The 24689-nt window shown below is 51.5% G+C and overlaps 2 protein-coding genes across 2 annotated transcripts in view; both read right to left on the reverse strand.

The window, feature by feature from the left end:
- Window positions 1-915: 915 nt before the first annotated feature.
- Window positions 916-11154, reverse strand: CASQ1 (calsequestrin 1). The gene is made up of 12 exons (XM_070395809.1): window positions 11067-11154; window positions 10529-10965; window positions 8541-8625; window positions 7642-7742; window positions 7306-7417; window positions 6932-7005; window positions 6493-6623; window positions 5178-5223; window positions 4515-4569; window positions 4213-4313; window positions 3164-3238; window positions 916-1531 (listed from the first exon to the last, which is right to left on the reverse strand). The coding sequence occupies exons 2-12, from the start codon at window positions 10802-10804 to the stop codon at window positions 1367-1369; spliced, it is 1221 nt and encodes a 406-aa protein (XP_070251910.1). The 5' UTR covers window positions 10805-10965; window positions 11067-11154; the 3' UTR covers window positions 916-1366.
- A 3479-nt stretch (window positions 11155-14633) lies between these two features.
- Window positions 14634-24689, reverse strand: part of ATP1A4 (ATPase Na+/K+ transporting subunit alpha 4) — a 37474-nt gene continuing 27418 nt past the window's right edge. Inside the window, exons 16-22 of the mRNA XM_070397495.1 lie at window positions 24326-24480; window positions 24046-24169; window positions 22555-22700; window positions 18750-18880; window positions 18531-18632; window positions 14993-15084; window positions 14634-14701 (exon numbers count right to left, since the gene is read on the reverse strand). Coding sequence (XP_070253596.1) covers window positions 14673-14701; window positions 14993-15084; window positions 18531-18632; window positions 18750-18880; window positions 22555-22700; window positions 24046-24169; window positions 24326-24480 — 779 coding nt within the window. The 3' untranslated portion in view covers window positions 14634-14672. The remainder of the gene's footprint in view (window positions 14702-14992; window positions 15085-18530; window positions 18633-18749; window positions 18881-22554; window positions 22701-24045; window positions 24170-24325; window positions 24481-24689) is intronic.

Here is a 24689-nt window from a genome sequence, read left to right on the forward strand (position 1 = left end):
TGAGTTCAGGTGCATGTAGTTGAGTAGGAGTGAAACCCACGAGAATGTTGTAAACATCTTGATCACGCCCCTACTTTGTCTCGTGGCATCTGCTATAAAATAAAGACACGGCTGGTGGGTGTGGGCGCTGTCCATCAGAGAGGCAGCGTCCCACTGAGACCCAGCTTTCATTCTCTTATCTGTCTTTTCTTAATCCTTTCACCTCCCCAACTCAGGGTCACTGAACCAGGCTGAGCTGGCATGGCACATAAGGCGCCCTGGGGCTGAGTATGCCATGGCTGTGCCGTCTCACCACAACTTTTTGAGTGCCAGGCCCTGTGGACACAGAAAAGGCCTGGGCTCCTGCCTTCAAGGGGCACACAGTCTAGTAGGGGCAGACAGACATGTGAATGAAGAGCTAGGCTGGAACAATATAGAGGTGCAGAGAAGGTGCAGGGAACTGGGAGGAGGGACCTGCGGGAGGGCCGCCTCTGGAAGGGCCTCGCCAGGGAAGGGTTATTCACACTCAGTCTTGGCGTTCAAATAAGAGCGGCAGGGAGGGTGCTATCGAGCAAAACAGAATCACTTAATTGCAGGTTGCTTTGTGTTTTTCTCCAACTGTTTTTCGTGTGCTTGTCCTGCCTTCCCAGTGAGGTTAATCAGCTCGAGCGCGGGGACAGGCGAGCACGCTCTGTTCTCCCCGAGCCTCACAGCGCTGCCGGACAAACACCATGTGCTCAGAAAGGGCTTGTTGACTTGCAGCAGATAAACATCCACGCTCGTCTGATTTAACTGCCTGAAGGGAGCCCCTCCCCCCCACTCCGCATCACCACCTCTCAAAAGGCACCCACACCTAACGCATCCCGCGCCCCAGTCTGGCTGGCTCCCTCCTGCCTTCGGGGTGAGACCTCACCGGCAGACACTTGTTCAGCTGCCCCAGATCCTTTATTGAGGCCTCCTGTTTGACCCAAATACATTAACAAAAGATTCAGCCCCAATCACAGGGCCCTCCCTTCCTCTTGGCCAAGGATATGGGATTTGAGAAAGTGGGGGAAGCACAGGTGGGGGAAACAGAAGAGAGAGGGGGGCCCAGAGATATGACAAGAGGAAAATCACAAGGAAGAGTTTAGGGAGTAATGGAAGGAACATAATAGATATAGGACATTGTGGGACAGGACACAGAAGTCAGATGAGATAGCTGGGCTGTTGTGTAGGGAAAAGTAGCTCCTCTCCTCATCAGGTGAAGGGGACCAGGGTCTCAGCACACAGCATATAGGCCCCAGGGGCCCTATAGCAGAAAATGACCTAGTATCCCTGGAGGACTTTAGGGAAGGCGGGAGGGAGCCTGAGGAGAGCAGATGGGGCACGGAGATGGTTGCCATAGCAACTAGTCGTCGTCATCATCATCATCATCATCATCATCGTCATCGTCGTCGTCATCATCATCCTCTGTGTTGATCTCGCCCTCCAGCACATCCTCTAGCCAGTCCTCCAGCTCCTCAGCGGAAGGCAGGTCCTCCTCATCGTCCATCTCCATCCATATGCTGTCCGCCTAGGACACAGCGCAGACAGGACTGAGCTAAGCCCGACTTAGTGCTCTGGACCTGTCCTCCCACTCAATGGGCTCAGCACATCCTTCCCTGTGTCCTCTGTCCCCTCCCTTCATGTCAGGGGCCAGGGGAGAAGGTCGAGGTTAGAACAGTGACCGTAGGAGTAGAAAGAACGGCTGGATGGGCAAATGGTTTTCTCCCTGCAGTCTTTCTGCCATGCTGAGCTCCTAAAACAGGCCTTACATGTTTTAGGAGACCTTACATGCCCCCACTAGACTGTGTGCCCCTTGGCATGTGCCATGCCAGCTAGTGATGGAATACCTGCCTCCCTGAGGGCCTGAGGGCATAGGTAGAGCTAAGCAGTGAAAGCAGCGGTTCTCAACCTGTGGGTCACGACCCCTTTAGCAGTCGAACGACCCTTTCGCAGGGGTCGCCTAAGACCATCCTGCATATCAGATATTTACATTACGATTCATAACAGTAGCAACATTACAGTTATGAAGAAGCAACGAAAATAATTTTATGGTTGGGTCACCACATGAGGAACTGTATTTAAAGGGCCAGAAGGTTGAGAACCGCTGGTGGCTCTCCATGGCCTAAAGAGTAAAGTCAGAAACTTCAGCATTCAAGGCTTTTTACAACCTGCTTTCCCAGCACCATGCTCAGAGACCTCTAGACTCTCAAGCCACAAAAAATGACTTGCCTTTTCCTGATCCTAATATTCATTTTCCTACTTTTGACCTTTTGTGCTAACTTTTCCATTCATTTGGAAGTGATTTCTCATAATTTTCACTTGTAGAACTCCTCTACATTGTGCAGTCTCCACTTTGCATGCCACACTCCTTTTAAACCCTTCTCTGCCTGGCCAGTGGGGCTTAGTGGTTGAGCATCAACCTATGAACCAGAAGGTCACAAGTTCAATTCCTGGTCAGGGCACATGCCCTGATTGTGGACTCAGTTCCCATTGTGGGGTGTGCAGGAGGCAGCCGATCAATGATTCTCTCTCATCATTAATGTTTCTACTTCCCTCTCCTTCCCTCTCTGAAATTAATACAAATATAAAAAATAAACGCTTCTTTGATTTTCTCAAGCAAAAATCACTGTTTTTTTTGCCTTCCTAGCATTTTATTTATATCTTTATTATAGAGTTGATCAGACCTGTCCTGGCAGTGAATGGAATACCTGCCTCCCTAGTTAGACTGAGAATTATATGAAAGCAAAGACTAGCTTATTAAGTTCAACTCAACAAACATGATCAAGGCACCTGTCATATGCGGATGAGATTTCCGCCCTCAAAAAGCTCAAAGTCTCCTGGAAGGAACACGTATGGTACATAAACAGTCACATGAAAGTCATGTTTTCAGTGCCAATGGGCTCTGAGAGCGCTAAGGAAGAAATGATTCTGAGTGAGAGATCTGGGAAGACTTCATGGAGAAGAGGATGTTTGAGCTGGGCCTTAAAGGATGAGCAGCCGATTCTAACAGGTGGAGACGGCCGTGTTCGGGGTTAGGGCGAGGCTGGGCATGTCTGCTTCTTCTGGGAAGACTGGGTTCCTCCTCAGCAGAGCAGAAGAGAGTCAGCTATTCTGGGAAGCAGAGCTGAGGGTCAACCAGGGGTGAGTGACGGAAACTTACATCAGTAACGTTGACGACTCCTATTTGTGGGGCTGACAGGTCAATGTCAAACGTCTTCTCCCAGTACGGGACCAGCTGTGGAGAGACACGGGCAGCTTAATGGGGTCGAGGGCACATGAGTCCAGGAGGGTGTGAGGGTCAGCGCAGGGATAAAGAGCACTAGGAGCCCAGGCAGAGCAGGGGGGGCCCAGCTGCAGGCCTGAGGGCATAGGTAGAGCTAAGCAGTTAAAGCAGCAGTTCTCAACCTGTGGGTCGCGACCCCTTTGGTGGTCGAATGACCCTTTCACAGGGGTCGCCTAAGACCATCCTGCATATCAGATATTTACATTATGATTCACAACAGTAGCAACATTACAGTTATGAAGAAGCAACGAAAATAATTTTATGGTTGGGTCACAACATCAGGAACTGTATTTAAAGGGCCAGAAGGTTGAGAACCGCTGCGTTAAAGGGAAGAAATCAGAAGGAAAAGTGTCAGGAGGACCAGCCAGGCATCTGGACTCCTCCCTGTTTTGATCCTGGGTCTGCTACTGGGTGACCCTGTGATTCTGGGTAAGTCACTGCTTCCCCGCCCTCCGTTCCCACATCCTTACACTGAGGCAGTCATGCCTGGTAACTGCCCATTTCCTCACAGTTCTGTTTGTTCATTCAGTTAGTTTTCAACAATGAATGCTGGGTGTTGGGGATCAGGCTGGGAACAAAGCTGTCCCTGAAACAGGAACCTCTCTGCTTTGATTCTATGATTGTGCACATCCACGTGCAAGGTTCATGTGTCCATCTGCTCCCCAAATTCTCCTTTTCTCTAGAACGAGCCAACCTCTGCCCAGCTTCTGCTCTGGGAGCCATGTGGGTGATGTCCCATGTGGTTCACTCCCTATCCCGCTCCCCTCTCAGGCTCTCCCCGTGCCCACGGCGCCCTTGAGCACGCAGCAGGCATCATCTCCCAGGGCCTCCAGCCAGATGGGATAGGAACTCAGAAACAAGCTCCCTTCAGAACGTGCCATAGTCCAGGCCCTAACAGGACAGCGGGCCTGAGCGGTGCCTCTTACCAGGGGAAAGTCATCAGGGTCAATCCAGATGATGCTAAGATCAGGGTTTTCAGTGTTGTCTTGGGCCACAGCCTTGAGCGTCTCCAAGAACTCATAGCCGTCTTGGAGGGAACACAAGCGAGAAGCATGAGGTAGGTGGAGAGAAAAGGGACAAGCAGAAGACAGAACCCGGATCTCTCCTCACCTCCCACACCTCCACGTGTCTAGCCCAGGCCACCTGCACTCTCCCAGGTATGCCTCCCCAAACACCCCGTCTCCCCCTTTCACCAATCCCCCCAGTTCATCCAGTCTTCCTCCCTCACCGGGATCAGCTTCCTCCGCAAAGGCCACAATGTGGATTCCATCCATGTCATCCTCCTGCGGTGGGGGAAGGAGGGCGGCCTTAGCCGTACTCCCCGAAGTCAGAGAGCCCCGAACAGACCCCACCTCTTCCCTGAACCTGAATTTTACGGAAACTCAGCTTCTGGATTAGGTGACTTCTTAGGGTGGTGATCCTTTTCCAAGCGACACCTCCCTTCAGCTCTAGGCTGCATACCTCCTCTGGCAAACCCTTCAGCCCCAGAACTGTGGCTCTACCTTGTCATCTTTTTTTTTCTTAATATATTTTTATTGATTTCAGAGAGGAAGGGAGAAGGGAGAAAGAGATAGAAACATCAATGATGAGAGAGAATCATTGACTGGCTGCCTCCTGCCCATCCCCTACTGGGGAACGAGCCCGCATCCTTGGCATGTGCCCTTGACCAGAATTGAACACGGGACTGAAACGCTCTATCCACTGAGTCAAACCAGCTAGGGTACCTTGTCATCTTCATCAACTTACAGGTGACACGTTCTTCAGAACAAAAACCCCCAACCTTTGCTGGCGCATTGTCTTTCCTACAAGTGAGGCATGAGGACGTTTCTAGGGCTTGACTCTGCACCCACCTATGTTCCCCCAGGGCCTGGCCCTGTCTAGGGGTACTCACCCAGGTCTCATACATGCTCTCAGGCTTCAGTTTCCTCAGGGTCGATCTAGAACAGACAGAGGACACCCCCAGAGAGTCCCCATAGCAGAGGCTGCCTGTGGGCCTTGCCTAGGGCACGGGCAGCTTGTAGCCCAGAACAAAGACACCTGGCAAAGTCTAAGCTCTGGGCACCAGGCTCAGATCATTGCATGGTTTAAACAGGTGGGAGGATGGAGGGTGGGCAAGGGGACTGCAAGAGCGCCTTTTGGTAGGAAGGTAAGAACTGAGCATCTGAGTATTCATTTTTTTCATTCATTCACTCACTCATTCATTCAATAAATTTGGGTGTTTGAGATGTTCTGAGCCTTGTGCTAGGTGCTGTGTAGACAGAGTTAAACAAAGCAAACACACTTCTGCCCTGATAAAGGGGACCATAATCTAGAGCAGGGGTCCTCAAACTTTTTAAACAGGGGGCCAGTTCACTGTCCCTCAGACCTTTGGAGGGCCGGACTATAGTTTAAAAAAAAAACTGTGAACAAATTCCTATGCACACTGCACATATCTTATTTTGAAGTAAAAAAAACAAAACGGGAACAAATACAATATTTGTATTTGCATGAGGACCCCTGATCTAGAGGGAGAGTGTGAGTGTGGTTTACACCGATGAAAGGGTATTTCCAGCTGTGAAGTTCTATGAAAGAACAGAGTGATGCCTGAGTGTAGGGCAGGGTTTCTCACTATGGACAGCTGGGGCCAGGTAACTCTTTGTCGTGGGGTCTGTTCTGTGCACTGCAGGATGGTTAGCAACATCCCTGGCCTCTACCCACTAAATACCAGCAGCATTGCCCCCAACCAACCACTCTCTCCAGACACTGCCAAATCTCCCCTGGAGAGCAAAATCCTCCCCCTACCTCGCCAGTCCTTCCACCCTGTTGAGTACGACTGGTACAGGGTAATGTATGAGAAGGAGCACAGGCCAGATCTGGGTTGGAATTCAGTTCTGACACTTGTTGCCTGTGAAACCTCTTTACTTGAGGGTGTTAAAAGGATTAAACAGAAGAATACAGATAGAAAGCACCTCTCAGTTCCTGGCAGACCCCAGGCACTCAACACTCATCACAACCCACAGTACACATTTATGGAGAACCTTCTACGCGTGAGGGCTCAGGGCTGGTTAGGGTGCAAAAGATTGTGGAAAAAAGTCAGCGTATCCTGAGCACTGGCATTGAGAAGTGGGTTACCGCAAGGTGAGAGAAGCCTCCTGGTTGTCAGAGTTCCCCCCGCCCATGTCACAGGCAGGTGCTCTCGCCTGCTCAGGGCTCTGCCCCGGCCCTACCTCTTGTGCTCCTCCACGAAGCTGACGATCTCCTCTTTGCTGTTGGGCTTGTCTGGGATTGTCACAGGCTCGTCCATGAAGGCTTCATAGAAGTCAACCTCGTTCATCTTCAGGGTCAGCTTCTTTGCCACCTTTGGGGGTGGGGGCGGAGCAGGGGATGCAGGGTTATGGTGAGAAGCAGTATGACGGGGGACCAGGGAAGAGGAAGGGAGTCAGACTGCCATTGTGACGTTGGACAAGCGTCTTCACTTCTCTGGGCTTTGATTGGACGTGAGAGGACTGGGTTAGATCATCTAAAATCTTTGGGGTAGGGGAGCCCCGAGGTAGAGGTGGGAGTGTGGTGTGCAGGGAGGGAATAGGCCCCCATAGATTCTGGGAGAGGGATTGGAGGGCTGCTGAGGAGGGTGAGGGAGACCCAATGTGTTCTGGGGAGGAGTACCTTGCTGTCGAAGGTGGCGAAGAAGGGGATGTACGGATGGAACTCCTCTGCGGCGTCCTCAAAAGCCTTGTAATCTGGAGGGGGACGCAGTCAGTCTCTGGGAGAGCAGGCTGTGCCAAGGAGCCCTCTCCCGTCTGTCTCCCCTAGTTCTGAGACCCCCCCCCCCTAACCCTCTGAGAGAGACTAAAGCATGTGACGGGGGAGGTGGAAGGCTGGAGGTACCCCTCTGGGAACCACCAGAGTGCCGGAAATCAGGGCAGGTGATGGAGCTGACTGTGGCGAGGAGTTAGGAGATAGAGGGGCCGTGAAGTGGGTTAAGTGTGGGGGAGGGGGAAGTCCAGGGAGGAGAACCATGGAGTCGGAGGGTTACCCACGCTCTGAGTCCTTGCTCTTGAAGTAGCCGATGAGTTTGTTGTCATCCTCGATGTTCTCAAATGCCTGCAGCTCTCGTTCACCCTCAATGAATTCCACAGGGTCCTCTAGGACCTGGAAGAGCAGGGACATTGAAGGAAGAGAGTGAGTTTCCGTCCTCGCTGGTGGGAGAGGAATGAGGATGAGGAGAAGAGGGCTGGGAACAGGAGGAAGGTGCTCACTGGGGTGTTATGTGTGTGTGTGTGTGTGCGTGCTTGCACGTATAAGGTTGGGTTTGGTTAAGGATAGGCATAAAGTCTTAAAGCAAGGACATTAGGTCCAGGGTCATGAATCCTCACATCAAGCAGAAACTCCACCAGGGTGTCAGCAGAGAGTTCGCCGTCGTATTCAATGACTTCATCTCCCTTGAACACATAGATACTGTCCTCTTCAGTTAGTCCTAGGGAGTGGGCCAGAGAAGAGCGTGACCCCAGCCTTCCCACAGACCCCAGAGTCCAAAGTCAGGGCCAGAGCCTGTTCTATAATCCCACTGGACCCCACCACCTCCCCAGCCTCGCTCACCTCCTCTGCCCCTTAGCCCTACACCCCTGGGGTCTATGCCCTGGTTCAAGGGGCTCTCCAGGGAGAAGCCCTCTCCCGTCTGTCTCCAAGGAGCCCTCCTTGGAGCTGAGATCAGGTGGGGGTGTTAGGGGAGGATGTAGAAAGATTTCTCTTTCTCTGTTTGTCATACTAAAGAGAGATATTCATGTGACCGCCCCTGAGGACTCCAGTGGCCAGTTGCCAGTTCAGCCCTTTAACCTCTGCTGTTACTGACTGGAAGACTTAATCACTGACTACCCCACCCCCATCCATGTCTGACGGCCAGTCTCAGGCCTGTGTTGCCCCCTGGTGGCCGGTGTTGTAACACCTATCCAGGGCTCTGGACGGGGAGGGGTGGGAAGAGTTTCCTGAGGCCTCTCCAGCCCCACCCGAGTTCCCTGACTCCCCTCCCCCAGCACCTGGTCCTGTGTTTTAGTTTTCTGACAAACATATGAAGAAGGCCGTGTCCATCTCTTTCTGGGACTTGAGCAGGGGTCTCTACAAGGAATAAAAGAGGCCAGGACCCTTGGCCATAACCCTTCTAACGTCAGTATTTTCTCCATTCAGAATAGCAGGGTGGAGTTCCTAGCCGGGACCAGGGCTGCCCGTCCACTCTCCAGGCCACCTTCCCCTCCTTGCGCTCCCACCCCGCCCTTACCTAGTTTCTTGGCTACAGCTGTGTCCTTCTCAGAGTCCACCATCCCGAAGCCAACACCCTTGTCTTCTAGGACTTGGGCTGCTAACTGCAGGGAGGGTGAGGTTGGAGTCAGCCCCTGGAGTTCATAGTAACCCCTATTCCCCACCGCATGCTTCTGAGTGGGCCATATGGGGTGCAGGCAGTTGAAGAGTTGACCTTGACCCTGTGTAAGGATCCAGAAAACCCCCACCTTTCCTACAACCCCACCCTTATGTTCCTTCGCTCAGTAAATGCCTGAACACCTACTGCCCGCTTGCAATGAGCTTATTTTTTTAAAAAAATATATTTTTATTGATTTCAGAGAGGAAGGGAGAGGGAAAGAAAGAAACATCAACGATGAGAATCAATCATTGATTGGCTGCCTCTTGCACGTCCCCTATTGAGGATTGAGGCCGCAAACCTGGGCATGTGCCCTTGACTGGAATCAAACCTGGGGCCCTTCAGTCCACCGGCTGATGCTGTATCCACTGAGCCAAACCAGCTCAGTGGATGAGCTTATTACGTTGAACTTCAAAGCGCTAAGCGCGATGTGCCTGCTTCCTCAGGAATGCCAAGGAATCTGGCTTTAGAAAGACGGAGGCCCTTCCCTCGCTCAGGGCTGAGCTCACACATCCATCCTCACCAAAGGCCATGCCCAAGGGGGGGGCCACATCCCTGGGATTCTCACAGGTGACCCGCGATGGGGAGGATTTTGGAGAGCAGGAGGGTAGTGGGCTGGGGTGGGCCAGTCACGTTGCTGATGAGCGGGGAACGCCTGAAAGTAGAGGTCACTAGGACCAGCACTTGTCACCTCAGCGGGAGAGAGCCAGAGCCAGAGGAGACACGGCCGGGCGCCCCTCATCCAGGTGAACGTTCCCCTTCACTCTCTCCCCAGGTCGCCGCCCCTCGGCCTGCCGGCTAGACTCTCAGCCTGGTGCGCTCTGCCTTGGGTGTGGCTTTCGGCTCAACCCCACCTCACACAGCCTCCTGGAGTCCCAGGGGGACAGGAAGGGTGGCAGCTGGCAGGTGCACGGCCACGGATGCTGAGCCCTCAGGATAAAAATACTCAGCTCATTACTCAGATGGCAGGTTCCAGCCTGGCAGGGGCACACAGGCATGAGAGCCTGCGGTCCTGGTATCTCGCCCTGAAATACGCCAAGCCCTGGGTAAGCGGGGGCTTGTCTGTCCCGCCAGGAGAGAGAAGGGGCTGCTGAGGCCGGGACGAGGAGCGCTCACATGCCGGCACCAGGAGGGATGTGCGACTGCATCCCCCTGTCAGCTCCAGGCGCAGATGTTTTTCCTGTAGAAGAGCCTCTCTCTCCTCTGAGCCCGCGGTCAGCTTGGGGGTGAGGAGAGTCTTCCCACAAAGAGAAGCTGGGGAAGGTGCTCTGAAGCCTCTTCCAGCCACAAGAATTTTCCCACCAGAATAGCCTGCTTGATCCAATGGGGGCAGGTGGGGCGCAAGGGAGCAGAGGCAGAGCAGGCAGAGCAGGCAGAGCGGGGACAGAGGCACGTGGAGGCCTGCTGGGCTCTGGCACACCGTCAGCCATGAAGTAAATGACTTGCAAGATGTTAGTAGCAGTGACATTTATACTCAGTTTAGCCCTCTTCGGGGTGCTGCTCCTAAAGTGTACACATAGGGGCATGTCCCCCCTTCCCCTGGAGAACCTCCCTTTTCCTTTTTTGCCCCCCTTCTGAGGACACCCCCGTCCTAGCCAAACCTGGTACTACCAGCCTCCTATAGCGTCTCCCTCCCCTCCCCCACCCCCACCCCCAGACCGTCTGACTCCAGTGGTACTTTGGGTCCCCAAGTCTCTTTCTCCTTCGGCTGAGGCCACATGCCCCTTGGGTCCTATTGGTCAAGACAGGGACCTGCCACATTGTCACCCTCAAAGGCCTGCGTGGGGAGGTAGGATGGGGGTGGGGGGGGCCTGAACACAGGGGCTGGGCCAGTGGCCCCCGGCACTCACCTCCAGGATCAGCTCCTCCATCTCGAATTGCCTCTGTGAGGCCTTGTCGTCCTCCGGGGGCTCGTGGTAGAGCAGTGCGAGCACCTCGTACTTCTTGAACACGTTCTTGTAGTTCTTCGCGTTGACATTGACCACACGGTCCACGCCATCGTACTCGGGGAAGTCCAGCCCGTCCTGCCCCCGCACCCCGGACTCAGGTGTCCCTAGCACCAGCAGCAGCAGCGCCAGCCGCAGGCCCGGCACAGCTCTGGCCCCCATCCTGACCGCGGCGCGCATGGAGGTAGTGAGATCTCGGGTCGACTCTGCTGGTCCAGAAGAGGTTCTCTGGGGAGGGAGGGGCCCTGGGTCCTGACTCCTGAGCTGGGGGCTCACAGTGAGGGTGGGGTGGGGAAGGGCCTAGGGCAGCGGACAGAGGACACTGCTGGGTCCTGGAGACACTGTCAACAGAGCCAAGAGAAAAAGGGTCAGGAGGAGGACTGGGAGCAGGGGGCGGGGAGGGAACCCGAGCTGCCCCTGAGATTGGCACCCTCAGCCCCACCTGGTCCTTCTAAATATGTTTTCAGAATTGGCAGGGGAGACGGGTAACCTTCTGAGGCCAGGACAGCTCCACGAGGCTGGTATCTCCCACCTCCCGCGCCGCTCCCCCGGCTCCCACAGCCTCCCTCCTCTCCCCTCCCCACAATGTCCAGGGCTCCTCGGCCCCTGCCCCACACCAGCCTAGCTCATCACCATATTAAGAAAGGAAAGGGCTGGAGCTAAAAATAAGAGCAGATGAGCCGAGAGGTAAATGAAACGGGGGCTGGTGAAGGCGGAGTTGGGGTAAGTAGGGGAAGTGAGGGCCCGGGGACTCAGGGAGGAGGAAGTGGGGGTAGAGAGGGAGATATTCTGCATCAGAGGTTAAACCCACGAAGAAGCAGGAGAGAAGGGACACGGGCAGTATTAACTCTAAGTCCTAGAACCTGGAACCCCTTCCAGGTGAAGTCTGTTTCTTTGATCCTGTAGCGAAGAGGGCAGCGCAAATGCGATCCAGGCTGCAGGCGTGAGACCCCCTGCCCTTCCCTTTAAAGAACCAGGACCAAGGATGAGGTCATTCTCTGAATAAAAGATGGAGCCTCGTCCAGGACTGGAGGCCGGGCTCAGTTCCAGCCGGTTTCCTCTGCTTCACTCAGCACTCCTAACTTGGAAAGCAGGGGCAGGACGGGCGGGGGGGCGGGGGGGGGGGGCAGGGCTGCGAGATGGGCCTGGGGCACCTCTGCCCCCACGGGATGGAGAAAGCCCCAGGCCGCTGCCCCCTGCTCCTGCTCTGGACTCTGATCCTCGGTTTTCTGCGCACAGGGGAGAGGGAGGGTCCCCCGGCTGCTGGTGCCGAGGAGAGCAGCGAATAGCAGTCATTCATTCCTATGTCTTTCACAAGGAGGATCAGGTATAAACACTAGGGGGCGGGGGGATTAGCACTGGGAAACCCCGAGCCAAGGATGTAGGTTAATTCTGTGCACTGAGAGCCAAGCCGAGTTGGGAAAGGCTCTCTCTAACTTTCTGGAGCCCATCTTGGGGGCGAGGGCCAAGTGGATGAGTTCAGCTCTGGGTACCTGGGGAGGAGGGACCTTCTCCAGGGCGCTTACCATTCGCTGGTAAATGGAGGCACCCCCATGGCGGGGCTGGGTCAAAGCCAGAAACCCCCATGCCCACCCGAGATAGCTCCGATTGTGGAGCGACGGTGTTCATTTTGCACCCAGGCGGCGGCGTGGAATTCTGTAGGAGGAGTGAACTTTCCCACGCTCCTGTGGGCAGGCCTTGCAGGGCGGAGGCCACAGAAAGTCTCGGGCGCGTGGCAGAGTGAGTCCAGGAGCACAGCTGCCCCTGGCCCAGCAGGGGCCGGAGCCAGCCTGGGTGGGGCACGCTGGAGCCCGAGACCTCAGAGCCCATCTCCTGGCTCACGGGAGCGTGGCTCAGTGCGCACAGCCCCGCAGCCAGAGCAGCCGGTGGGACGGCTGGGCAGACCCACGGGGCAGCAGTAGGTGGTGGATTCTAGATGACGTCCAGCCCCGTCTCTCATGTCGGCTGCCCGCTGGGGGAGGGGAGCATGTGGACAGAGACCCTGGGGCATCAGCCTTGTCCACGATGAGCCTGACCTTCCGTGTGCCCGCGAGGGCGTGAGATGGGACTCAGTGGTGGCCCAGGCTCGCTCCGTTTCCTTCTCTTCTCCTGCAGCTGCCAGACTTCTCATCCCATCCTGCTCCCTCTCCTGCTCTTGGCTCCTCAGTTCCACCCCATGCTTTCCAGTAGCTGCACCCTCCCCCACCCTTTGCGCTCCGCTGCTTGGCTCTCTGCTTTCTGCTCGGCGCCTTCCCTCTGAGCCCCTGCTTTCAGGCCCTTGGGCTCAGCCGGCTCAGCCACTGGTATCAAATGACCCTGAGTTGGGGCCTCTGTATTTTTAACCCACCAGACACCCGAAGCTCTCGCTCCTGAAACCCGAGGAGCTGGCCCCTCCATACCTCATTCACACACCCCCTGGCCCCTCCATCTCCCAGGGTCTGGTTCAGCCGTGTCAGCAGCCGGGTGGGGGAGGGGGGAGGGAAGGACCCCAGACTGACATAGCTGTGTCCCTAGGAGACCTTGCATCGGAAGAGGGAGGGGGCATGGGTGGGGAGACGTCTGAGGCGGGTGTGGGGACAGTGGCTGACTGCACCTGACAAGGCCCTTCTCCTTGGCCTCCCACCCGGCCTTGCCCATGACCCTCCTCCCATCACAGTCCTATTCTCTCGCTTGTTTACTGTTGTGTATACTTTTGGCTCGTTGTAAGACTAATCTGAAAAGTGGAGAAGGGTACGAGTTCTGGAATCAGAACAACCTTGGTTTCCTCATCTCTAACATGGGGCGGGTGGTCAGAATATGTTCGCTGTGTGAGTTCATGGGCGGCATAAGGCCCTTGTCCCACGGCAGGCATAGCACGCAGCCACCAAACACATTTCCCCCCAGCTTTCCTTCGCCTTTCTCTCCTGCTCTGTATGCCTTGGGGCACAGCCAGTCCTCTCCTCTAACAGAAGCCTGAAAATGAACTGGCCCACAGGGCAGAGTAGGCCGCCTCCCAGAGCAAAGCCCTGAATGGGTGGAGAGGGAGAAAGAGCCAGGCAGGAGGGAGAGGCTCCCTGCGGACTCCTCAGTCCCCAGACCCTCAGCGACGTGTGTGGGCCCAGGCTCGGCGACCAGGGTGTGGGGAACGGCCATCACCCCTTGTGGAGTCTGGGGCACGAGCGGAGGGGGGGGGGGGGGGGGCTTTGTGTAATGTAAAGGCTGCAGGGATACAGACAGCGCTGTTTCAGCCTCTATTTCAAGGCAACAGCAGAGAGAAAGGGCTGAGGGAGGGATGGGGCGGATATGACCTGCCCAGCACAGGCGGTGGAGGGCAGGGATCACCCATGCCTTCCTCAGCCCCACGTTCACCACTCACCATACGACCCTTCCCAAGTCATTTAACCTCTCTGACCTCAGGTTCTCCACTGATGAAATAAGGTCTCTTCTAGCACGAAAACTCTGATTCTACAAGCTGATCCGAGGACCAAAAGTGGGGGCTGGGTGAGTCCACCTAACAGAACTGGCTGTGGTGCTGGGTCCCCTGTCGTGTGTGGTCTGCTGCTCTCTTCTCCTCTCTCCCATTTCTCTGATTCCAGCTGGCCTGTCCTGTCCTCGCTCCCCATCGGGTAGGGGAGTGACTTTAAGATTGGGATAGCCCCCCAAGGGCAATGGTGCTTGATTCCGATCCCCTCCCAGCCACGGTGGTCCCTGACTTTCCCTGGCTGCCTGGCTGCCATGGAGACCTCGAATGAGAGCATCGCAGTCATCATCACTCTCCCCAAATCTGATGCGACACGACCAGCCACGTGAGAGATGTTGTCAACGTTTACTGTCTAGACTGGCTACTGATTCAACAGGACAAGGTCCCTCCCTGCTGGGTCCAGTCAGACGCAGACTGGGCTTCATTACCCTCAAACCCACTCCCTCTCCTCCCAGTGGTGTGACCAGCCCAGCCCCAGGATTGTGATTCATCCCAGCATTTCTCTGTCCCAACTCAGATGTCCTGCCGGACTCATCCTCCCTAACCCCCCACCAGCCCATGTCACGTGACGTTCTTCCTCTTCTGAGTTTAGTAGTAGGTCTCCCTTTCCACCCAGCCTGCGGGAGAGAAGAGACCGGACTGACCCAGGAAAGGCAATGGGAGGCAGCAAGGCGAGGTGAGCAGAAGGGTAAGCGAGGACCAGGTGGGAGGCCTGAGGGTGGACCACAGGGCGCCGAGGGTTGGAAGGAGCAGGATGGTGGAATCAAGGACTGAAGGACCGGGGTCCATGCACAGCCCAGGCAGTGAGGAGGGGAGAAGGGCAATGGGTCTGACAGAACCAGCGGGGATGGGAGAGCTAGTTCGGAGGCTGGTGACCACTCAGTCAGAGGGGGGTGCAGGGAGCCTACCTCCAGGATGATTTCGAATGGTGAGTTTCCTCATTTCGTCATAGACGAAGATCAGAAGGCTGTAGGGAGTGGCACAGAGCCACCAGAGTATCCTGTAGGGACAAGAGTTGGTCAGTGTGGCTGGAGACAGAGGGGCCAGAGAAGGGCAGCCGCAGAGAACAGCGCACAGGCGTTGGGTGGAGGGCTGGTCCCCACCTGAGGAGGTCAGAGTCTGAGGATGAGAGAGGAGAGATAAATGCCACATCAGGGGTCTAGCCAGTGGTTGGCAAACTGCGGCTCGGCAAACCGCGGCTCGCGAGCCACACGCGGCTCTTTGGCCCCTTGAGTGTGGCTCTTCCACAAAATACCACATGCGGGCGTGCACGTACAGTGCGATTGAAACTTCGTGGCCCATACGTAGAAGTTGGTATTTTGTGGAAGAGACACACTCAAGGGGCCAAAGAGCCGCATGTGGCTCGCAAGCCGCGGTTTGCCAACCATGGGTCTAGGCAGTGTGCCTGGGGATTATTTACCAACTTTGGGGAGTTGCTGAGGGAGGCCCCTTCAATTTCTGGGTCCTCTAGGCCTTCTACCCACCAAGGGGAGCTTGTCCAGGCAGGAGAGGCCTATCGGAGACTAGACTGTGGGGATGTTTCCCGGGAATATGCACACTCCTCTGTGTTGCAGTGATGGGGAAACTTTTCCTTCTGAACCTCTCTTGTGGTTAGAGCCCAGGGAGATGGACTCTGGGCGGAGTTGAAGCAGAACCACACGTGTTCTCTCGGAAGACAGAGAGATGGCCTAGCCAGTGCCGTCGGAATGAAATGTGTTAAGAGCCACATGTAAAATGTAATGTTTTCTAGTGGCCACCTTAAAAGAAGAGAAACAATTAATTTTAATAATATATGTTACTTAACCCAATATATCCAACATATTACCATTTCAAAATGTAATTGATATCATTGATATTAATGAGTCTTCTTTTAATACTACATCTTTGAAATTCAGTGAGTAGTTTACACTCACAGCACATTGCAAATCAGACACTCAATTTTCAGTGGTTAAATGAAAATGTTTGTAGTCTACCCCAAGCAGTAAAGTTTTGTTTAATAGAAAAATATTTGACACTGCTTTAGTTTTTTTAAAAAAACAAAACAAATTAGATTCAGTCTATCACTAATGGAAAGCATACCCATTTCTTTTTTTAAAAAAATATTTTATTGATTTTTTACAGAGAGGAAGAGAGAGGGATAGAGTTAGAAACATGAGAGAGAAACATCGATCAGCTGCTTCCTGCACATCTCCTACTGGGGATGTGCACACAACCAAGGTACATGCCATTGACGGGAAACGAACCTGGGAACCTTCAGTCCGCAGGCCGACGCTCTATCCACTGAGCCAAATCGGTTAGGGCACTGCTTCAGTTTTTAACTTTAAATTTACTGAAACTAGCCCAGCCAGTGTGTTTCAGTGGTTGAGTATCAACTCATGAACCACAGAGGTCACGGTTCAATTCCTGGTCAGGGCACATGCCTGGTTTGTGGGCTACATCACTGGTGGGAGGCATGCAGGAGGCAGCTGATCAATGATTCTCTCTCATCAATTATGTTTCTATCTCTCTCTTCCTCTCTCTGAAATCAACAAAAACATATTTTAAAAAATTTACTAAAGCTAAATAAAATTACAAATTCAGTTTTTCCATCTCATTAGCCATGTTTCAAGCACTCAGGTGACTACCATAGTAGACAGCACAGGCCTAGGCCAAGGTTATTTACACTTACTCACACACACACACACACACACTCACACACACACACACACTCACACACACACACATTCACACACACACACACTCACACACACACACACACTCACACACACACACACTCACACACACACACACTCACACACACACTCACACACACACACATTCACACTCACACACACACTCACACACACACACAAATATATATAAACAGTGATGGACATACTGCCACCCATTCATTCAACAACAATCGTCATATGTCGTCTTTATGTTTGTATTAGGTTCTGGGAAAATAAAAATGATGACGTGTGGTCTTTGATCTCAAGGAGCTCAGGCAAACATGGAAAAGAGGATAAAGAAACACACAAAATAAATAATCGCAATATTAGGTGATGAGTCTTGTGGTCCAGATACATGCAGAGTGTTTGGGAGAACAGGCAATGTCCAGCTGCACTTACTGTTACTTATACTTTGGCATCAATAGCAACAATAACAGAGTTACTTTTTTTAAAAAATATATTTTATTGATTTTTTACAGAGAGGAAGGGAGACAGATAGAGAATTAGAAACATCGATGAGAGAGAAACATCGATCAGCCGCCTCCTGCGCATCTCCTACTGGGGATGTGCCCAAAACCCAGGTACATGCCCTTGACCGGAATCGAACCTGGGACCTTTCAGTCCACAGGCTGACGCTCTATCCACTGAGCCAAACAAGTTTTGGCCAGAGTTACTTTTAATGAAGCACCAACTCTGACCCAAACCCTGGGCTCGGTGCATTATATGCATTTCTGCATTTAATTCTCACAACAGTCTGCCTGGTTTGTACTGGTGAGACTTTGCAGATGAAGCTGGGGTTTACAATGGCTAAGAAGTTGTCCAAGGTACCAGAATAATATGCTGTAGAGTTGAAATTCAAACCTGGGTAACTGGGTACAGTGACAGATGGTTACTAGACTTACTCTGATGATTATTTTTGTAAGGTATATAAATGTTGAATCACGAAGTTGTACACCTGAAACCAATATATAATATTGTATGCCAACTATAATTATAAAATTTTAAAAAAGAAAGAAATTCAAACCTGGGATTGTCAGTATCTAAGAACCATGACAATCTCTGTTATTAAACATTAACTGAGCACCTACAGTATACAAAGCACTGTGTAACACACTGCAAGGGACAGAAAGGTGAGCAAAGTATGTAAGTGCAGAGAAAATGAGTTGGAAGAATACACACCAAATCATTAACAGAGTTGCTTCTATGCAACGGGGGAGGTGAGTGGAGGTGGAGTGGAATGGGAGTTTTGCTTTTTTCTCTGTAAAGTTTTTAAGTAGAATTTTTTCACAAGCATATACTAATGTGAAGAACAAAAACACAGAAATGAACAAAACAAGGAACCAAATAAGACTCAGTGTGCCAATTCACATAGGGGCATGTTAAAACATATTTGCATACATACGACAGAATTAGCCGTGCATATTGGGTAATTTTATGATTGCTTCAGCCCTGAGCATAGGTATCCTTGAACAACTAACCAGATATCATCATAAAAAAAAAAAGCCACTCCGGTGGTTGTGGTAAGTCTGCCAATTTGCATGTCTAGGGGGTTGTGATCACTTGTCACAGTCCCCAATCTCTCTCTAAATAAGAAGCATTTGTCAGAGCACAGACAATTCTTTTTACAACTTTGAGTGTACCCCATTTCCCAGGCAGCCCCAGCTGGGCCTTCCCTGCTCAGGCACATATTCCCTGGGCACCGAGATCCCCCTACTTGCATCCCTTTCTTACTCACTTGAGGGGGTACATCCGCAGGGCCACGTCCATGCCTGGAGTATAGGACAGAAAAGCAGCCAGCAATGTCTCCTCCAGGAGGCCAAATATTAGGATCTTGTTTCTGGGGGGGAAAATGCTTCATTGTAGGTTGGAGTCAGGGAGGAAGGGAGGGGAGGGGACAATGGTGCGGCACTGTGTGCAGGTTTGGGGGCGCACGGGGTCCCTCGGAGGCGCTCACTTCATGCCCTGCTGGAAGACCGAGAGGCGGCGGGTCTTGCAGATGATGAGGTCGGCCCACTGCACGATGACGATGCTGACGAAGAAGGCCGTCTGGCAGGTGAACTCCACCACCTTCCGCTGCTCATAGGTCTGCGGGGAGGTGGGCAGTGCCAGAAGGGATTCAGACGACCTCCAAGGCGTCTTCCCTCTGCCGCCTCCCCAGACCCCAAAGCCGAGTCAGGTCCTTAGCTTCCCAACAACACTTCGCTCCTCTCTCTCCTAGCACTTCTCATGCCATGGGACGCGTTGTTTTCCTGGCCTGAGAGAGTCCTAAGTCATATTTATCTTCGTGTCCCTCTCCCATGCTTAGTTCAGTGACTGGCTCATAGTTTGGCTCGGGACTAAGTTAGTAAGGAGGGTGGTGTAGGAGGAGAAGGTGGGCTTCAAGGGAAAAGCCGAGTCGGAGAAAAGAGGCCAGTAAGGAAGGTTGGGCCAGAGGGGAATCTGAAGACGGGAGAGGACGTCTGAGGGTGGTACCAGATGGGAGACAGCATTCTTCCATTCCTTCATTCCTTCATTCCCACTTTCCATGTAAGGAACTTACAGTCCAGTGGGGAAGAGAGATGTGTTATGTGAGTACAATAGGTAAGTTGTAAGAGAGCCATCACACAGGGCTATGGGAACACAGAAGAGGTGCACCTGAATGAGACTGGCAAGAGCGTGTTTATAATTCTTGTAGATGGAATAAAGAATTTGAAGCCACATAGGACTGAACAATACTGAGATACTAGAGATCATGGAATGTGGTCAAAGTTGTACTTGGAGGGAGCTACAGAGCCTTAAGCGATTAGAAAACAAAGGCTGAAAATTAGAGCCAAGTATTGAACTTGGAAAGATCGATGGGCTCCTGTGTGCATCAGATCTCACCACCGCCCTCCTTCACTGCACTCGGCTGCTGAGCACCGCGCCCTCTGTCATCCCGTGAAGGTTTTAGCACTCCCCACCTGGGCTTGTTTCCCAGGTGAAACTCCAGGGTGCTCTCAGTAGCTACAATCTCTTTGTAGTTTCAATGCCAAGCATCCTTTCACTTTGACCATTATCTTTACCTTTCCATCTCACTGACTCTAATATCTCATTCCAACCCCACCTGATCCAATATGTCCTGTATTTGCTTATTATCTGTTTCCTCCTCTGCTCCTAACTGGAATATATGCTCCACAAGACCAATAACTTGGTCATTTTTGTTCACTACCATATCTCCAGGGCCAACACAGTAACTGGTATATAGAAGATGCTCAAGAAATATTTGCTAAATGAGTGAATGAGTGGTAGTCAATGGAATGATTGGTGAGAGGTATTTAGAAGCTAAGGAGCTATCCTTGCTTCTAGTACTCTGTGGAGGACTTCCAGGGTGCAGAGCTCTGTACTCAATTATCTCAAAGTCACAGCTGTGGAAGAGACATACCGGAGACCCTGCCTTTATGGAGCTTATGCCTCAGGATGATTATTCTCACACCATTTTGCATTCCCTCAGGATATTTTTGATGTGATCTGATGTTATTTCAAAATAATTTTAATTACCTTTAATTTATTATAAATGAATACATGTCAAGCTGCATCTTGGCAGCGTGGAGATGGTATCAAAATATAAAACTTGCCCAGTCGGTGTGACTCAATGGTTGAGCATCAACCTATGAACCAGAAGGTCACGGTTCCATTCCTGGTCAGGGCACATGCTCTGATTGCGGGCTCAATCCCGAGTAGGGGGTGTACAAGAGGCAGCCGATCAATGATTCTCTCTCACCATTGATGTTTCTCTCTCTCTCTTCCTTTCCTTTTCTCTCTGAAATCAATAAAAATATATATATATTTATTTATTTAATATATTTTATTGATTTTTTACAGAGAGGAAAGGAGAAAGATAGTTAGAAACATCGATGAGAGAGAAACATCGATCAGCTGCCTCCTGCACACCCCCGACTGGGGATGTGCCCGCAACCAAGGTACATGCCCTTGACCAGAATCGAACCTGGGACCTTTCAGTCCGCAGGCTGGCGCTCTATCCACCGAGCCAAACCGGCTAGGGCTAAAAATATATTTTTAAAAAGACATAAAACTAACAAGGGCTTGAGCTGGGGATCGAGGTGATATGGACAATGGGGACTCAGGGGATCACTGACTCTGGAGCAGTGTTGGCAGCTGGAAACACTGGTATCTGATGACCTCATGAGGCTCACTGTGTGTGAGGGGAATCTTTTCAACACCCCAGATTTTAAAAAAATATATTTTTATTGATTTCAGAGAGGAAGGGAGAGGGAGAGGGAGATAGAAACATCAATGATGAGAGAGAATCATTGATCGGCTGCCTCCTGCATGCCCCATGGTGGGATCAACCCCACAGCCTGGGCATGTGCCCTTGACCAGAATCGAACCTGGGACCTTTCAGTTCGCAGGCTGACACTCTAGCCACTGAGCCAAACCAGCTAGGGCAACACCCCAGATTTTAATATACTTTTGAGAAACTTGCAATTCACTTGGTTGGAGGTACTATGGTGAAGTAGGAAAGTATCAGGCAGGAATCAATCCAGAATTCTAGTCCAATTCTTCTAGGATTCACAGTAGGACTCTGAGCAAGTCACTAAGTCTTTCCCAGCTCAGTGTCCTCATTTATAGTATGATGATAGTAGCCTATGTGTGCTCTATGGTACCAAGGTTCTAGCAATAACTGGTGTCACATCTCCCACTGTCTTAGAACTTGGGACAGAAGTATTCACAGATAAAAAAAAATCATGCTTACTAAAATTCTTAAACACATAGTGTTGGTTTAGGGCTTCAGTTTGGGTCTCATTCATCTTGAGTGTTAGAAAAGACTACTACAGAGAGGAATCCTATAAGTTTAAAAAGTTTAGAATGAGTCCTGCCAGAGAGCTCAGTTGCTTAGAGCGTCATACTGATCTGCCAAGGTTGCGGGTTCGACTCCCAGTCAGGGTACAAGCAAGAATCAACCAATGAATGCATAAATAAATGGAACAACAAATTGATGTTTCTCTCTCTCTCTCCCTCTCTCTCTTTTTCCCTTCCTCTCTCTAAAAAAAATTTAGAATGGCAAAGAAGGGATATACAAAGAAAATGGGTTTTAGGATTTGAAATTATATTATTTGAGCTCCCATCGAGAGAGAGAGCGTAACAGGAGACAAAGGACCCAGCACTCATTACTGGGTAATGATGCTTAGAAGATAGAAAAACAGAAATCAGACCTCAAAAGTTGACAAAGCAAAGAAGACTTCCAGAAAGCCAAAAGATACAGGAAGGTAAGGACAGACAACAGACAGTAGGAATGAACACAAATGAAGTCATGTAAACAAAGAGAAGAATATTTGCTGACATGATTAGAGAATGAGGTTGAAAGTTACAATACTCATCTAGGACTAGAGATAAGGCATCAACTCTATCTACTTCCTCCATTTTCCCACTCTTCAAAAATTTGATAAACCCAGTCTTCCCTGTCACTTCTCTTTTTAAAAAAGAGTTTTTATCGATTTTTAGAGAGAGAGGAAGGGAGATGGAGAGAGAGAGTGAGAGAGAGAGAGAGAGAGAGAGCGAGAGAGAGAGAGAAAGAGAAAGAGAGAGACATTGATGTGAGAGCGGAACATCAAAACTTCCATCAGCTGCCTCCTGTCTGCATGGGCATGTGCCCTGACTGGGAATTGAACTGGCAATCTTTTGGTGATGGGAGAATGCTCAACCAACTGAGCCACACCAGCCAGGGCCCCTGTCACTTCTTCACTCTTCCTAGTCACTACTACCCTACCCCTCTTACTCACCCACTGCTGTCCATAGCTGTCCTCCAGATCATTGAAGTATCGATTTTCCCAGTCGATGCGGATGCCCAGCAGATCAATAGGCTTAAAACCATTTTCAGCCAGAATCACAAAGTACGTAAAGAATCCAGCCACAGCCTGAATCATCCCTGTGAGTGGTAGAATCACAGAACAGGGGAACCTGGCTCAGAGAAAGACTTTAAAAGACAGACCTTAGAAGGGGTGGTGGCTGGGACTTGCTTCTAGCTGGGTTGGTGTGTGTGGAGCTGTAATGCTGAGGATGCTTCCAGCAATGATCTGATCCCATCATTTCTGTTGGACTGGCCTCCAAGGCCCGATGTGTGTTTCTGAGGTCTCACCTAGTCATCTTTCAATCATGCAATCTTAAAATCTAAAAGGACCTTCGAGAAAATTTCTTCCCTCTCCCCAATGAGTAAGGGCTGGACTCCTCCCTCTCCATTTTCTCTGACATTAGAACACTCACAAAGTCCTCCCCTCCCCTTCCCTCCCCTCCCCTCCCCTCCCCTCCCCTCCCCTCCCCTCCCCTCCTCTCCTCTCCTCTCCTCTCCTCTCCTCTCCTCTCCTCTCGTCTCGTCTTGTCTCTCTCATCAGGCCCTTGCCTCTCCCTTACACAAAACCTGAATTCCCCACGCTTGGACCAGCTGTGCACTGTGCAGATGCCCTGGACATTGCTCTTCACAAGTCTGAACTATTATTTACATCTCTTAAGTGGAAAACAAAAGCACAAAAATGATTCAGTCATTGTCCAGGGTCATGCAGGAAGTGGTAAAATGGGGATTCAAACATAGGTCTGGCTCCTACAGCTCTACTTTTTCTGTGTGTTTCCTCCTTTAGATGTTGGGATGGACCCCTTCCAAGGTCTGCCTTTTGAAGCCTTTCTCTGAGCCAGGTTCCCCTGTCCTCAATCTCTTCCCTGTCCACCCCTCATTCTACTCCTGAAACACCCTACTGCACCTGGCAACTCAAGAACAAAGACATCTAATGGTTTTCAAATGTACTTCAAACCTGGACCAATTGCCTATAGCCTTATTTTCCACTACTCCTTTATCAGGAATAAACTGGCTTATTTACCCTTCAACAACCAGACCATGTGAATTTCTCCTCTCTTCTTCCCTGCCCCCCGCCCCACTTAACTGCACTTAATCTAAGCCCTATCTTTCAGCATCAAGTTTAAGTCCTGTTTCCTTCATAAAATGTCTGACAATCCTCATGATTGGTGAGCCTGCTTGCTTTTGTACTCCTGTCTATGCTCATTTTTTTTGGCCCTTGGAAAGATGCTATCATCTTATATATATTTGTCCCTTCCTGGCTGGGCTTTAAGTCAAGGGCAGACCATAGATCAATGATCTCTTGTATTCCCAGAGCCTAACACAGTTTGTGGTTAAGAACAAACTGACTTCCAAACTGAGATGGCTGCAATGACCAGACAGGTGCAAACATTCCCCACTCCCTTCCCCCGCGCTCCGGCCGCACCAATTTGTCCATAGGCCATGCCGATGAGACGGTCGTTCACCAGTTTATCAGTCTTTGGATTCCGCGGAACCCTCTTCATGATGTCACTTTCAGCTGTCTCATAAGCCAAAGAGATAGCAGGGACCTGGAGAATGGAGGGTGGGAGTAACAGGGAGACACAAAATTCAGAAGGAAACACAAAAGTCATTCCAGCTTGGTCCCTGTCCCTGGACACAGAGTCCTCCTACTGCTCAGTCCGTCTCACAGGAATTCTGCAGCCGGGTCCCGGTTTGGTCCTTACCATGTCAGTGCCCAGGTCTATGCAGAGGATGGTGATGGTGCCTAGAGGCAGGGGGATGCTGAGGATGATGAAGAACAGGAAGGGCGTGATCTCAGGGATGTTGCTGGTCAGGGTGTATGCGATGGATTTCTTCAGGTTGTCAAAGATCAGGCGGCCTGGGGAGAATGGTCAACCTTCTGTGAGAAGAATAGAGAGGACACACCTCCCACAGACCAGCTCCTGGACAGAGAGACCTATAAGGCAGTGTCACGACCCATGAAAGTGTCTGGAGGTCCTAGGCCTCGGTGGTCTGAACTCTGTTTCTAAATTGTGTGACTATTAATTATAGCCAGGGTTTCTTAACACGCCATATCTATGCACTCTT

The sequence above is a fragment of the Myotis yumanensis genome, unplaced genomic scaffold (assembly GCF_028538775.1).
Source record: "Myotis yumanensis isolate MYYU_CA2020_CCGP unplaced genomic scaffold, mMyoYum1.0.hap1 SCAF_17, whole genome shotgun sequence".
Classification (NCBI taxonomy): Eukaryota; Metazoa; Chordata; class Mammalia; order Chiroptera; family Vespertilionidae; genus Myotis; species Myotis yumanensis.

Bases quoted from the DNA above. Each gene is read 5' to 3' on its own strand.
- CASQ1 (XM_070395809.1), bottom strand. From the start codon at position 10,804: ATGCGCGCCGCGGTCAGGATGGGGGCCAGAGCTGTGCCGGGCCTGCGG. The intron at 4,570-5,177 runs GTGAGTACCCCT...CCCCCACCGCAG, and splicing joins AGAGCATGTATGAGACCTGG to GAGGATGACATGGATGGAAT. The intron at 3,239-4,212 runs GTAAGAGGCACC...GTCTCTCCACAG, and splicing joins ACCCTGATGACTTTCCCCTG to CTGGTCCCGTACTGGGAGAA.